Source organism: Trifolium pratense, linkage group LG6 (assembly GCF_020283565.1).
Source record: "Trifolium pratense cultivar HEN17-A07 linkage group LG6, ARS_RC_1.1, whole genome shotgun sequence".
Lineage (NCBI taxonomy): Eukaryota > Viridiplantae > Streptophyta > Magnoliopsida > Fabales > Fabaceae > Trifolium > Trifolium pratense.
Genome location: NC_060064.1, coordinates 27,505,877 through 27,520,946, shown reverse-complemented (window position 1 = coordinate 27,520,946; position 15,070 = coordinate 27,505,877). Strand labels below are relative to the sequence as shown.

General features: G+C 30.8%; 4 protein-coding genes across 6 annotated transcripts; 3 read left to right on the top strand and 1 right to left on the bottom strand.

The window, feature by feature from the left end:
* Positions 1–1,529: 1,529 nt before the first annotated feature.
* Positions 1,530–3,466, top strand: LOC123891288 (B3 domain-containing transcription factor VRN1-like). Its single transcript, XM_045941127.1, has 4 exons — positions 1,530–1,761; positions 2,214–2,604; positions 2,781–2,890; positions 2,978–3,466. The coding sequence occupies exons 1-4, from the start codon at positions 1,678–1,680 to the stop codon at positions 3,257–3,259; spliced, it is 867 nt and encodes a 288-aa protein (XP_045797083.1). The 5' UTR covers positions 1,530–1,677; the 3' UTR covers positions 3,260–3,466.
* Positions 3,467–4,442: 976 nt separating this feature from the next.
* LOC123890029 (B3 domain-containing protein At3g18960-like) lies at positions 4,443–10,004 on the top strand. The gene is made up of 2 exons (XM_045939569.1): positions 4,443–4,525; positions 9,721–10,004. Exons 1-2 carry the CDS (start codon positions 4,445–4,447, stop codon positions 9,925–9,927), a joined length of 288 nt encoding a protein of 95 aa, XP_045795525.1. The 5' UTR covers positions 4,443–4,444; the 3' UTR covers positions 9,928–10,004.
* Positions 6,333–8,731, bottom strand: LOC123890028. 3 transcript variants are annotated; one of them, XR_006802688.1, is made up of 3 exons: positions 8,698–8,731; positions 6,849–7,017; positions 6,333–6,359 (listed from the first exon to the last, which is right to left on the bottom strand). XR_006802688.1 is itself a non-coding variant. In XM_045939567.1 (3 exons), exons 1-3 carry the CDS (start codon positions 7,409–7,411, stop codon positions 6,351–6,353), a joined length of 387 nt encoding a protein of 128 aa, XP_045795523.1. In that variant the 5' UTR covers positions 7,412–7,434; the 3' UTR covers positions 6,333–6,350. The 3 variants fall into 3 exon arrangements, 2 of the variants coding, with proteins under 2 accessions (XP_045795523.1, XP_045795524.1); XM_045939567.1 differs by lacking the exon at positions 8,698–8,731 and adding an exon at positions 7,203–7,434; XM_045939568.1 differs by lacking the exon at positions 8,698–8,731 and adding an exon at positions 7,207–7,434 and having other exon boundaries at positions 6,849–7,009.
* Positions 10,005–10,950: 946 nt separating the features above from the next.
* Positions 10,951–13,828, top strand: LOC123892443 (B3 domain-containing transcription factor VRN1-like). The gene is made up of 5 exons (XM_045942224.1): positions 10,951–11,042; positions 11,274–11,685; positions 12,282–12,403; positions 12,981–13,290; positions 13,596–13,828. Exons 1-4 carry the CDS (start codon positions 10,962–10,964, stop codon positions 13,245–13,247), a joined length of 882 nt encoding a protein of 293 aa, XP_045798180.1. The 5' UTR covers positions 10,951–10,961; the 3' UTR covers positions 13,248–13,290; positions 13,596–13,828.
* Positions 13,829–15,070: the final 1,242 nt, after the last annotated feature.

Genomic DNA, 15,070 nt, shown 5'->3' with positions numbered 1-15,070 from the left:
GGTGTAATTTGTGACATTTTTCAACAGAGTGACCAATTGAGAAACAATTGGTGCACTGTTCTAGAAGATGCTCATACACCACCTCCACACATAAGGCATAACCATCCCTTTCACCAATAATCTCATCAAAGAACCAACAAATCAAGCGTTGTGTTTGTCTTTTAAACTAGTGAATTGAAATTCAATATAATCACGTCACGCCTTAGAGCCACATGGTGCCAGCAAAGCTCCTTCCAATATAATGCTTAATTTCGAATGAGCATGCAATGAGCAGTTTGTCCGTTTTGCTCATCAACAATCGTCCATGAAGATTGTTCTTACACCCTTCAAGGCCACATCATGTGTAAGCTTTGATGCAAGGTTAAGGAATCTGCGAAAGATGAATGTCATATGTGTTCGTTAAAGATTGCACGAAACAATATATGTTAAGGTGCTGGCTGGGGTTTCACCAGCGACGATGAAACCATGCACAACAAAGGACATATGCCAATCATGGCAACGAGGAAGACCAAACCCTAACAACTAATTTTTTCAACCATCGTAAATCCTCATTTTATTAGTGTTTGTTATGGAGTTTTTATAAAATAATTTTGTTAAAAAATGAAAAACTAATCCTAATAACTTTTACAAAATCTAAATTATTAGAGAGATTTGATTGGTTAAAAAAAAAAAAAATCTCAATTATTAGAGAGATTTGATTAGTTAAAAAAACGTTCTAAATTGGCAAAAGGAATATTTTAAATTCATAGAACATTTTAAATTGTGAGGGAACATTTTTAAAAAATTTGTTTTTAAATTTTGTTTCCTTTTTTCAAGAATAAAAAACATTTTTTTTTTACAAGATTATCTCCCTCATCTCCTCTCCCGTCCCCTCCATCTACCTCGAACCAATCGGGTCCGATTGGTTCGAGGTAGATGGAGGGGAGGGGGGAGGGAAGGTGATGGGGCTAATCTTGTAAAAAAAATTGTTTTTATTAAATCTTTTTTCATAAAAAGGAGACGCTTTTTTATTCTTGAAAAAAAAAGTAAAAATAAAAACAAAAAATCTCAATTATTAGAGAGATTTGATTGGTTAAATAAAACGTTTTTTTTATAAAAATGATTTAATAAAAAAAAAAAAATTTGTCAAGATTACCCACAACACCTCCCTTCCTCTCCATCTACCTCGAACCAATCGGACCCTAAAGGTAAGAAACTTAAGTATAGGAGTTTTTTTTTTTATAGTAAATAAACATAAATCAGCTTCAGATTTATTAAAAAATCTCTAAAACGATCTCTTCATTTTTTTTTTTTTTTGATAATAAGATCTCTTCAGATTTGTTAAAGGCAAAATAACGGACCCAATATTTTTCGTTTTAAAAAATATAAAACTAACACTTTTAATTTAATAAATGATTTTCTGTTACTGGTTCTGAAAAGCCTAGAGCATTTAATTTGTAGAACAAAAGTCGGTTAGCCCCTCTATGTTATAAAAAATAAAATTAATAAAAAAAAAGAAGATTAGGTTTAGCCCTCTATGTTATAAAATAAATAAATAGGAGTTTTAATTAAATAAAACAAATCAATCTAAAATCTCAGCTACTACCAGAGCGGCAGAGCCTTCAATTAAGATTACAGAACTTCATCGCAGATCAAGAACACTCACTCAAGGTTTTATACATTTTATTAAGCAAGATCATGGCTAGTGAATTTCCTGAGGTTATGAAGCCAATCCACTTTATCAAGATTATACTTACTGAAACCCTTCATCAAGAAAAGCTTGTGAGCCTTTAGATTCTTATATTAATTCATTGTAATTTTTTATTTTTTTTTTATTTTAAAAAATGAGCACGCTGTTATGTTATGAAGCATACATACTTGGCTTGCTCTAACTCGAGTTGGTGTGTTTTAGTTATGAAGTATGAACACTTCTCATATTAGGTATGTTTAAGTATTAGACATACCTCCATGTTCAACATGACATCGACACATATGATTACATATAATTATGTTATTTTTTCAAATTAATATCGATATTGACATGTCACTGTCCATATCATATATGGTGTCCACATTTGTGTTCGTGTTTTATAGTGTTTTAGATTGGGCAACCAAATATTTGGCCTAATGAAATTATGAACTGGTCCTACTAACTAATTTACTTAATTTAGCCAAGTTTTGGCTATAATATTAAGTTCTATCATACATATTAATATGGTGTGATTAATTGACAGATGATGCCAATAAAGTTTGTGAAGAAATATGGAGAAAGTTTACCAAATACTATATATTTGAAGACTCCAAATGGTGCAAAGTGGGAACTAAATTTGGTAAAAAGTGATGGCAAAATATGGTTTGAAAAGGGTTGGAAGGAATTTGCAAAATATCATTCTCTAGCTCATGGTTATCTTCTACTTTTCAGATATGAAAGAACTTCCAATTTTCAGGTGCACATCTTTGAAAAGAATGCTTTAGAAATAAATTACCCCTTCCAAAGAGTTGCAACTAAAAGGGTCTCCAATGTTCAAGAAAATAAACCTACAAGTGGTGAAAATTGTAGAGTAGCTCAAAAGAGAAAAGCTAACTCCTCCTTTGAATTGCATCACAGTGACAAAAAATGTAAAGGTATATAAGATTTTGTATTTTCAAGTCTAGTAAAACGTCCATGAGCTATTAGCTCGGTGGTAAAAGTTTAATATTGTAACTACTAGAGACACGATTCAATTTTCCTCAGGGGCGATCGTAAAATGAGCTTTAGTGGTAAAATAATTGTAAAGTCTAATGGAGTTTAAATTTTGCAGGGAAACAAGTGATTACTACTCCTATTGAAAGAGCAAAATCGTTCAAAACATGTAATCCGTCCTTTGTTCTTGTCATGGGTGCATCATACGTTAAAAGTCGTTTTATTCTGGTAATTAAGCTGCAAAAAAACTTAAGAGTATCGTAGTGTTCACCTTTTTATTATTCATTGACATTTTCTATTTCTTTTGATTGGCAGACTATACCATCTAAGTTTGGTAAGACACACTTTGATTTGGATAAGAAAAGAGGAGATATTTATTTTCAGGTGTTAAATGGAAGAGTTTGGCCTGCACGGTACTCTATAAGGATGTGCAGTACAAGACTAAAATTTGAACTCACAAGTGGATGGAAGGAATTTGCAAAGGACAATAACTTGAAAGTTGGTGATGCTTGCAACTTTGAGCTCATCTCTAACACTATACTTACCTTCAATGTTCACATCTTCAGACAGCCAGCCAGTGACAACACAAATCTATGAGTTTAAGTTCTTTTGATTGAAGCTTAATTAATGTTGCATGTTTCTAGTGCATGTTAATATGCTGTTTTGTCATTTGTTTTTATCATAAAAGATGTTTGATATGTGTGATAATTGTTGTGACTATTTGACGAAAGGTAAACCATCTTTATTTCAATGATTAGAATTTGAGGTGCTGCGGTTTTTCAAAGCTAGGGTTAACGATTTCGCCTTCAATCTCTTTTGATGGTAGACAAAATCTTGTTGAATGGAATGGACAATTTTACAACCGTTGCATTTTAGTGATTTAGATTCTTAGAAGGTTGACCCAAATTGGTACAAGAGATAATTGAACTTGAGATTTTAAGGTTGACCGTACATGTGTGCATAGATTGTTATATCACCTCTGTCTTCACCCCGTGTCATCTCCTTTGGGTGTAATTTTTGACAATCATGCCAGTGACGATGAACCCATGCAAGACAAAAGGACATATGACAATCATGCCAATGAGGAAGACCAAACCTTAACATAGTGACCAACCCTAAAAGCTCAATTTTTCAACCATTATAATTCCTCATTTGATTAGTATTTGTTATGAATTTTAGAAAATCATTTTGTTAAAAAGTAATTTTTAATCTTAAAATGAAAAACTAACCCTAATAACTTTTATAAGATCTAGTTTTGACAAAGATTAGGAGTTTCAAATTTTTTTAAAAAAAAGATTTTTATAATAGTAAATAAATACTTAGCTTCGAATTATTTTTAAAAAAGTCTCTAGAAAAGATCTCTAGGTTTCCATAAAAAAAATCAATTTTTTTTTTTGTAAGGAAGCTAAAAAAAGGAAAAAGAAACTAAAAAGAGGGACTATGCGACGGAGCTTAAGAAAGTTCCCATTGTGTCTATCTAAAAAGAAACTAAAAATCATTTTGTTAAAGGCAAAAAAACACACCCAATATTTTCCGTTTAAAACGAAATAAAACTAAAACTTTTAATATGATTTTCTGTTTATTTTTTAATAAATGATTTTCTGTTACTTGTTCCAAGAAGCCTAGAGGTTATGCCGTTATGGGTAATCAAGAGTTTTTTTTTGGTCATAGGGTAATCAAAAGTTTTAATTAAATAAAACAATTAACCTAAAATCTCAGCTACTACCATAAAATAAAAAGAAATGCCGTCAATTATAGAACCTCATTGAGATCAAAATCATGATGGCTAGTGAATTTCCTGAGGTTAAGCAATTCCACTTTTTGAAGATTATACTTACTCAAACCCTTCATCAAGGAAAGCTTGTAAGCCTTTATAAATCATGCTGTTCATTGTTTATGTATTATTTTTTTTTTAAAAGCATGTTGTTTACAACAATTACTTTTTATCAAATACATAAGATACTCAAAGAACAGTTTTTTTTTTTTTTTACTTATTTTCTTATATTAAGGACCGAAAAACATAGTGCCTAAATAACTAAATAATTTATAGGATCTTGCTAACGAGTGCTCCTATAACACTCTTTATGCGTTCTATTTAAGAAAGTACTATTCATTTCCATTATATCATCTTAGTCTAACCTAAAAACAAAGTAATTTCAAATTTAGAGTTGTCAATTTTGAAATGTCCCAATATATAGACTAGGCTCCTTAATTACATACTTGAATGGTTACTCTTCGTCATCTGCATTACTCACACTAAAAAAAACACTACTCGAGGATATCTTTTTGAAAAGTTTGCACGATTGGAAGGTATCTCCTGATAGATGAGACAACACAGGGGAACTTTGAACCATTTAGAGGGATGAACACTAGTACAGAAAACACTTTTTACATCTAACCAAAACCCCATTTTACATCTGAACCTAGTCAGAGGTAGACGTACAAGATGTAGTAAGTTTACGCTTTTTACATCTGACATTCGCCAGATGTAAAATTATCCCCTTTTACCTCTGTTCTCGTGTTTCAGCTGACCAATTTTATTTTATTTTTTAATTAAATTGGACCTTTTACATCTAACCAAGTCACCATATGTGAAATGGTAACTTTATTTAATTTTTTTTTCAAAATCCTGCGTTTTTTATTTTTTTTATATTTTAAATCCTATTTTGTAATTAAAAAAAACCAAAATAGTATTACAATTCAACATTCAACCAAAATACAATTACATTCAACCAAGTCATTACAATTCAAGCAAAATACCAACTCATTCATCCAAAATGTTATAACATTCAAGCAAAATACAAGTCATTACAATTCAAAACATCATAATTAATGTGAATCCATTGTAACATCACACAAATTAACCTAGCTAGCTCCTAAGCCTCATCATTGGCAACATCATAATCTACCTCGGGATTGTATAGGTCAAGAAAACAAGTTGCCAGCTGTTTTGCAATTCATAACCTAGCTAGCTCCTAAGCCTCATCATCGACAACATCATAATCTGCGTTTTTCTGCAAAAATTGATAATTTAACCACCTATAGTCCCATTTCATTAGCTATAGACATTATATCATATACTTTAATTACGGTAGAGTTAAATTTGGGTTTTTAATTTAACTCACTCTAAATCCCATAAAATCCTATTGTTGTCATGCATTTATTAATTATGGGAAACTTCGTACTTTTTAGTGAGGGTCTATCCCTAAGTACGAGTTTCCATGAAACTCCTCTAAAAATCACCAATCTCCAATTTCATACCTTTCTCCAAATGGCCATGTCCTTCCATTTTCATTCAATTCTCAGCTCCAAATACTTTAATTACAGCCTCTTTCTCCAAACAAGCCACATATAATTACCAAGAATGGGATTAGTGATATTTGTAACACCAAAAGAATAGAATAATCCTAGAGAGAAGGAAAAGAGCTTGAGTTTGCTTACCTACGATCAAGAATGGTTGGATAGGGGAAAGAACAACATACAGAGGCAGAGCACGCTGCTGTCGTCGCTAGGCGATGATGCTTCTCACTAGACGAGCTGTTCAGTAACAGAAACGCAGCTTTTGCTGCCACTCCACTTGTTCTTAAACAACCCTTAATTTTCTTCTACCTTAGATCCAGGTTTGAATTTGTCTTTCTCCTTCTTGAAAACATCCAGGATTGAATTTGTCTTTCTCCTTCAACAAGGTTTAAAAATCCTGAAAACAACATCAATGAAAGTCCATATAAATTCATTTTGTAAAATAAAAACACAGTATCTTGTAGTTGCCTGAAACATCATTTAAGATATACATAGTCCATATACTGTCTAGGAAGCAATCAAAGAGGAAAAATATAAGCAATGAGGAAGCTGTAGAAATTGATATTGGAATGGAATTCTCATATGAATTCAACAAAGAATATGCAAACAGAATTTCATGATAAACTTACCAAAAACAGAATTCAACAAATTGTGACTACTAAAAGTCTAAAACTAACTCTTTTGTAAAAAAAAAAAAAAAGAGAGTCTAAGACTAACTAAAAAAACAGAAAAAAGCTGCAGACCCTCACACCTAAAAAAGGAAAAGAAAATTTGGGGATTTGTTTGTAATTTCAATACATTCAGTTCCTATAGTGAAATGAAAGTCTCTCACACATTTAAGTACCAAATTTACTAGAATTTACTAAACAAAGTATAGGAAACATACCAAGATTAATTTATCAGCTTCCGCATAAGATGGCGATAATTTAAGAGTGAAATAGGGATTCTCATTAGGATGAGCATCAGTGCAGCTTCTCTTATTTGCATCTACAGTTTTTGAGCATTTCTTAGCTTTCTTACCGCTGCCTCCTCTGGTTCCATTAGCCTCTATAAAACTTTAAAGGTACAAAATAAAGTTCACATCTTGAAAATAAGTAAATTAGTTCCAGCCTAAAAACCTGTAAGCTATATAGATTGAAAAGTGGATAGAAAGGCTAAAAACAAAATTTGAGATATAGGGACCAAATAAAAACATATTTTACCGATGAATAGCTATATAAGTAAAAGGATGTATATTAACTTGCCTGAGACTTTTTGTTGGGTTGCCTTTGTATTAATTTTTCTATTGACAATGTTTGTCACTTGAGTTGTAGCAGTAGTGGTATCACTATCATTTGAGTTGATTTTCTTTTTCTTGAGGGATTGTTTGGTATTATCAGCCTCATTTGTAATCTCAACATAGCCATCATCATCACTCTCTTTAGCTTCTTGTTTATCGTTGCAAATCATACTTGAATAGTCAATTTCTAGTTTACTATCGTCGAGTATAATGACATGAAAATCTGATCCTCCTTTGTATTGAAAAACTTTAAGATCTCCGCATCTAAGCGACCGTGCAAACCTTTTCCAATCCTGAAGCCAAATCTCGTCACCAAATTGCACCCACAACATTTTACAAACAGACTCATTTGGAAGTCTAAGGGATATTGGATTTGATACATCTTTCCAATATCTCTCAACAAAATTCCTTGGAACCATCTGTAACAATATTTTCAAAAACCAATGAATTTCAACTTAGATTGAACTACTAATGAAGATTAACGCAACAAAGCATACATGGTTGTTTGGTTTTAGTGTCACAATTTTAGATGGAGAAATGAGTCTTATTTTTGTTTTGGTAAGAAGCAAACTTCAAACCATAATGAAAACCAAGTTCAATATATACACCAACAGATTGAAGTAAACGATGTTCGGACACTCCTCAACATAAATAATATATTGTGTTAAATTTACCACTATATAGCAGACAAAACAAAAATCATTGAAACTTTAAATGAATCAGATTTCAAATGAACCACTTAAACTTTACCAATTACCACTATATACCAGACAAAAAAACTCACCATAAAAATCGAAATTTAACATACATATCAAGTTAATTCCATCAAGTTCTACTTCTCCTACAGAAGCAATAAACAGCAAAACTACTACACAATGAAAACAAACAGAACACCACAGCCAAAACGAATAATAATAGTAATAATGACAACATGATTATCGAATAAAAACTCTAGACAGAACATGGAATAAACTAAGAAGATAATAAGATATTATTCTTGTGCATTCAAATTCATGAAATCATCATCCATGTGATATCCAACAGTAGAGTACAACATAAAACCCCAAAATTTTTTTAAATGAGGCAAAATTTTATTAAAGACACAAGTACAAGCAGTGCTTGGTTGAAATAGAAACTACAAAGCAATAGTCAGGGAGAAACTAAAGCAACAAACCCGTTAGATTTGTTCTATCAACACATTACAATAGGAAACAAACATAAAAAAGAGACTACCAGGGCAACACGCCTACAAACCAAAAGCAGAACAAAAAGATAAAAACCCCAAAAAAACGCACATAAAACCAAACAAAAAACGCACATCAGCAGGACATAAAACCCCAAAAATTACATATTATTATGATAATAATCATCATCAAAGATATATAATGATAATAATTAGAATTCAGTCTTTAACCAAACAAAAAGAAATTAAAAAATTTGAGAATAGAATCAGTACCTGTTTGTGTTTTCAGTTGTAGGGAGAGGAACGATAACAATCTGAGAAAAGCTTCAATTTGTTTCACTGAGCTTCGATTTGGGGCTTAGGGTTCGAGATCCAGATCGAGAGAACCACTGTGAGAGAGAGGACGAAATCGAGATCGAGAGGACGAGTGACAGTGAGAGATTGTCGAATCGAGAGAGGAATCGAGACGAATCGAGGGTTTGGGTTTGTTCTTCGCTTTTGTTCTTGACATCGAGAGAGAGAGTGTTATATTTGAGTGTAGGTACGCGTCTGAGAGTGTTTTGCACTTGAATCAATTATTTGGTTCCAATTTTTTTTTTATTTACTCAACCTGACTTGTTACATCTGAGGATATATTTGCCCAGATATATATTTATTTTAGACAATTTTCGCGATAATTACAGTATTGCCACCGCGTTCAGTTTTGTTTCTGGTGATATTAAAACCAGATGTAACAAGTTTTGTCTATATATTTTTTCCTTCTGTGGATATTGAAACCAGATGTAAATACTACTCCATAAAGCTTTTCACATCTGATATATGTTCGTCAGATGTAAACTTCTTAAGTAATATGTCATTTTTCTACTAGTGGAAGTGCAATTGTTTGCCATTTTTGCCCAACCCGATTGGCCTGCTTATTTTTTTTTTTTATTTTGAAAAATTAAAATAACATACTTGTAAATTTTTTTGGCTTGGTCTAACTTGAGCTCGAGCTGTTATGTTTTAGCTATGGAGCATGAACACTTCTCATATTAGCCATGTTCTGGTATCAGACACGCGTCAATGTCCAACATGATATTGACACGTATGATACATTGAACAGTGTCAATGTCCGTATCGTATATATGTTGTCGGCGTTTGTGTTGGTGTTTCATAATGTTTTAGGTTGGACAACAAAATATGTGGCCTAATGAAATTATTAACTGGTCCTACTCCTACAACTTTACTTAATTAAGCCGACTTGGCTATAATTTTGAGTTCTAGCATACATATTAATCTGGTGTGATTAATTGACAGATGATACCAGTAAAGTTTGTGGAGAAATATGGAGAAGGTTTACCAAATACTATATATTTTAAGACACCAAATGGTGCAAAGTGGGAACTAAATTTGGTAAAAAGTGATGGCAAAATATGGTTTGAAAAGGGTTGGAAGGAATTTGCAAAATATCATTCTCCAGCTCATGGCCATCTTCTCCTTTTCGACAATACGCATACGTATTAGTACTAAACAAACGAAAACAGTGAGACCATCATACATAATTGTTACATTAGTATCCACAAATTTGTTTGTGAAAAAAATAAAGTAAAGTGTCGAACTTACTAAGTTGAAACTTGAAACATAAAATTGGGTGTAAATTAGCAAATGAATTCATAACATTTAATAAAATTTATTTAATTAACTTTCAATTTTTTAGTGTAAAATAATTAAATATCAATGATTTTTTGTCCAAAATGAAAAAGTTTTTTTTTGAACGGCAAAATGATATTTATATATAAAAAAAAACGAAAAGGTGTGCATTGCTAATTTACACCTTAATGTTTTTAACTGAACTAGTTCATGACCCAAACAAGTCGAATTATATATAGTTTATGTTCAGCTCACTTATTTAACGAATTTAATTTTTAACTCAAGTTTAGCTCATTTGGGTGATGAACCAAGTTCAATGAGACAGTTATCAAACTTCGAATTATTCGCGAGTTGGCTCGGGTCATTTCCACCCCTACAAATGCCCATAGACCACCGTGTTAACATTTTTAAATCGCATTCGTAATTGTAAAAGTTTGATATTTTGTTTAAAGTAACATAACTCATAAGATATTTTGGGTCAGGAGGCTTGTTTATAGCTCCTGTTTTTTCTTTTGTCCCTTATGTATCAATTTCCCTCGCTCGGCATATTTTATGTTTTGTTTGAGGCTTTCTAATAAAATTTGCTGTTAAAAATAAAACTCTTCCCTTTGTCCAATTGTAAACACTTGATTGTAGAAAACATTATAATGATAAAATAATAATAATAATAATAATAATTACATTATGTCACACGCATGAGCATTGAGCAGAGAGCAGGGTAATAAAGAGTTTAAAATTAAGAAGTGAAGTGACAAATCGATCCAAAATCTCAACAGCCACAAATAAATGACTAGTAAGAGTGTCACTTCTCATTAATGAATAACATTTACTTTTAAACTCCACTCTTATTTGTGCATCTCCATTGCAATATTCACTCCCTAAGGTTTTACACTTTATTCAGCTCGATCATGGCTAATGAATCTCCTCATGTGAAGCCAACCCATTTTTTCAAGATCATATGTGATCAAAACCTTCATGAGGGAAAGCTTGTAAGCACATCACTTCAACCCTACCAAGCTTTTGTTGTCATTTACAATTTAAATATTTGCCTAATTATTATTTTTTTTTTACTCACTTTTTATGATGTTTATTAATTTTTCTTTTAGTTTTTACTGTTATAGATTATCTCTATAATGCATTTTATTATTATTATTATTATTTATTTTTTGACACAATTATTATTATTAATTATTAATATGGTTTAATTAATATATTGACAGATGATGCCAAGAAAGTTTGTGGAAAAATATGGAGAAGGCTTAACAAAAATTATATGTTTAAAGACTCCAAATGGTGAAAAATGGAAAATAAATTTGGTAAAAAGTGATGGTAAAATATGGTTTGAAAAGGGTTGGAAAGAATTTGTAGAGTATCATTCTCTAGCTCATGGACATCTTGTAGTTTTCAAATATGAAAAAATTTCCCATTTTGAGGTACAAATATTTGATAAGAGTGCATTTGAGATAAAATACCCTTTGAAAAGATTTGATGCTAAAAGGGTATATAATGGTCAAAAGAGGAAAGCTAACTTAGAATTTCATCAACCATGTGAAATTGGAAGTAGCAGTGGTGTTAAAGTTGAGAAATTGCAAAAGGTAGCAGCTATGAATCATATTGATAAAAAGTGTGAAGGTATAAGATTTTGTGTTTACAATGTCTCATGAATCATGCACTCATGCTTCACATGTTAACACGAGTTGTTAGCTTCTCTTTTCCTTCTTAATTTGATTCTTTCATTTTATGTTTTTGGCTAAATTGTATTTCTTTTCTTTTTTTAGTTTAAGATTAAATTGTATTTTTGACCCCCCAATTTTCACAACTTGTGGTTTTGGTCTCATAACTTTCAAAATAGAACTTTTAACCCCTAACTTTAGTCCCTTTTGCAAAAGGTTGGCTCCCCTCTGATTTTGACCAAAGTAACGCGCACATGAATAGTGACTCACATGCCACATCAGCATGTCATGTTAGTCATTTGTCCATGTGTGTTGACTTGGAATGTGAGTCACTGGTCCGCGTTGCATTGACTTGGTCAAAATGAGCGGAGCCAACCTTTTGCAAAAAAAAGCTAAAGTTACGATTATAAATTTGTGAAAGTTAAGGGGGCAAAAATGTAATTTTAACCTATGTTTTTTCTATGGTATGTGTCTCATATGAACACTAGTAAACCATTTGGAGTTTGCATACATTTAGTAGGTTTCAATTGTTTTAAGAATGTTCTAATTTTGCAGGAGAGCAATTTGTTATTGCTAAGAAAGTTAAAGCCCTTGACAGAGCAACTTCTTTCAGAACTTGTAATCCATCCTTTTATGTTGTCATGAATCCATCATACATGCATGGTCCTTGTAATCTGGTAAGCTGCAATGCAAAGAAAGATTTTACTTTTAGGAAAATTAAGCAACACGAACACCGGATACCACGCTGATACTCACACATTGACACAGATAATCATTTTAAAAAATGATATTTTTGAAAATTACCACATGTATTAGTGTCGTGTCAGTATCAAATGCCGACACTTATCGGACATCGGAAACGGTTTTAACCTAAAGTGTCGATGTTACATAGTTTGTAAATGATACCTTGGAAATTTTTACCCAAAAGTTTTCATTTTTTAGTTAAATTAATATATTTTGTCCCTATAAAATACGTACCTCTCATCTAAGTTTAGTCTATACGAGCTGGTTCGGGTTAAACTTAGATTTGATGTATTTTGTAAGGACTACAAACATTTTTTTACTCTTTCTATTGAATGTTTATTATACAATATTAATCAATAATATGAAAATCTACTTTTGCATATATATATATATATATATATATATATATATATATATATATATATATATATATATATATATATTCTCTTTTGCTTAATCTTTAACTATATGATAATCATGAACATTTGTATATTTTTTGTTGCTTGGCAGCATATACCAAGTGAGTTTGGCAAAAGACACTTATTAGATTTAGACAATAAGCAGGGAGATATTCATCTTAGGCTATTAAATGGGAAAGTTTGGTCAGCAAAGTACCTAATTAGGATAGCCAATGGATTAGAAAGATATGAAATGTACTCAAGTGGATGGAAGGAATTTGCAAAGGACAACAACTTGAAAGTTGGTGATGCTTGCACCTTTGAGCTCTTACCTACTAGCTCTATAGTTACCTTCATTGTTCACATCTTTAAGGATTAATTCTTTTGAGGCAGACAATTGAGTTTCTTCAACATCTCTCAAGGTAGGATTCATGTTGATTTATTTTTTAGAGTGAATGAATATACGTTTTGGTCCCTAGCAAATTTTTGACAGGATAATTTGGCCCCTAACAAAATAAAGCTTAAATTAGTCCTTGCGTCCTGAAATTTTTATACTGAGGTCAAATTAATCCCTTTGTCATAACAAAATGGAAACTAGTTTGTCTCCAGTATGAAAATGTCAATTGACCCGTTAAAAATTTTTGCGGGATTAGAATGAGTCTTCACTCTATTTTTTAACTATTCCTATTGTGTCAAACAAATAAATTTATTTATCTATCTTGTGCAGAATCAACACTAACTACTAAGGAAAGGAGCTTTTTTGAAAATCATCTTTGCTACCAAATCACACCATCACAACCAAAGAGTGTTTAAAAAATGTTGTATGAACTAGTTCAAGTTTTTGAACACTACTACCAAAAATGTGAACATTATTACATGTCTAGTACATGTAACACTACATATTTTGCTTCTATTTGGTGTTTGCACCTAGGCTTCACTTGATGTAATTTAATTTCTATTTTGTTGTTTTCTTCATGTTTCTGTTCGACTTTGGCATTTGTCTCCCATTTTTCTCTTTCTTTTTTCTTTTATATATACATTCATATTTGGAAATGGTGTAAGAATATGCTTCATTCAACTATTCATTTAGTATTTCTGAGTGATATGTGGTGTCATGTTATAAGTGACCGTCAGTAGAAATAAATCTTATGGTATTTGTCAACAATATGAAAATATGAAACAACGGATAAGATGTTTTTGAATAATTGGAATTACTTGTGATATTTTTTATGTTTATTTATTTTTTTCAACAATATAATTCTATTATTTTATTTATATAACTATATTAAAAAAAGTTATATGAACGTACCTTAGTTTTTTTTAAAATCCGTAACTCATATTGAGTATGGGTACTATACCCGCACCTAAACAACATAATATGTATATCTAGACAATAATATGGAGTGTTATAGCACTGCCACATCATTAATTTACTTTACACATCAACAAAAGTGAGCTCAAATGTGATGAGGCAAATAAAAAAATGTGATGAGGAAAAATTTAGAAAAATATAAAATAAAGAGGCTATAAAATTATGAATTTTAAAATGAGGAGGTTAAAATCAAGATTCCTTCAAAATAGGAATCCAAAAATGCATTTAACTTAAAATGGTTGGATTTAAATCACATTTTTATTAGAAGGAAAGTATATTTTTTATGAGACATTGTAAACTTAAGGACTGAAATTCAAATCCCCCTGACTTGAAGACCATTGTAAAATTTCTATTAATATCAATTCAATTAATAAAAAAAAACAGCAAACAATATATAATTGTAAATATTTGAAAAAGTCAATTGTAATACAAATATTTGAAAAAGTCAAACTTCAAATTAATCTTGTAATCTATTTTGGTAAAAAGAAATTTTTGAAATTAATAATTCCTTTCTTAATTCCTTTTTAATTATAATTATAAACTTCATTCAGCCTTAATTATAAGTAAATCTTTACTTTTTAGATTCATTAGATAACTAATGTATATGATTTATAATTAAGGTCAAATGCATTATGGTTTATACAATAAATCTAAAATGTGAAAATTTACTTATAATAATTAAAACCGGAGGGAGTATCATTTAATTTTAAGATTATTTAAACATACAATAGAAACTAACAAATTTTGCTACCTTTGACAAAAATTATTATTTTTTCATATATCACTCTAAACTATTTATAATCTCATCATTCCATATATTAAAAAAAAAT

Bases quoted from the DNA above. Each gene is read 5' to 3' on its own strand.
- LOC123892443 (XM_045942224.1), top strand. From the start codon at position 10,962: ATGGCTAATGAATCTCCTCATGTGAAGCCAACCCATTTTTTCAAGATC. The intron at 11,686-12,281 runs GTATAAGATTTT...CTAATTTTGCAG, and splicing joins TATTGATAAAAAGTGTGAAG to GAGAGCAATTTGTTATTGCT. The intron at 12,404-12,980 runs GTAAGCTGCAAT...GTTGCTTGGCAG, and splicing joins TGCATGGTCCTTGTAATCTG to CATATACCAAGTGAGTTTGG.
- LOC123891288 (XM_045941127.1), top strand. From the start codon at position 1,678: ATGGCTAGTGAATTTCCTGAGGTTATGAAGCCAATCCACTTTATCAAG. The intron at 1,762-2,213 runs GTGAGCCTTTAG...ATTAATTGACAG, and splicing joins CCCTTCATCAAGAAAAGCTT to ATGATGCCAATAAAGTTTGT. The intron at 2,891-2,977 runs GTAATTAAGCTG...TTTGATTGGCAG, and splicing joins TTAAAAGTCGTTTTATTCTG to ACTATACCATCTAAGTTTGG.
- LOC123890028 (XM_045939567.1), bottom strand. From the start codon at position 7,411: ATGATTTGCAACGATAAACAAGAAGCTAAAGAGAGTGATGATGATGGC. The intron at 7,018-7,202 runs GTTAATATACAT...GTACCTTTAAAG, and splicing joins CAACAAAAAGTCTCAGGCAA to TTTTATAGAGGCTAATGGAA.
- LOC123890029 (XM_045939569.1), top strand. From the start codon at position 4,445: ATGGCTAGTGAATTTCCTGAGGTTAAGCAATTCCACTTTTTGAAGATT. The intron at 4,526-9,720 runs GTAAGCCTTTAT...ATTAATTGACAG, and splicing joins CCCTTCATCAAGGAAAGCTT to ATGATACCAGTAAAGTTTGT.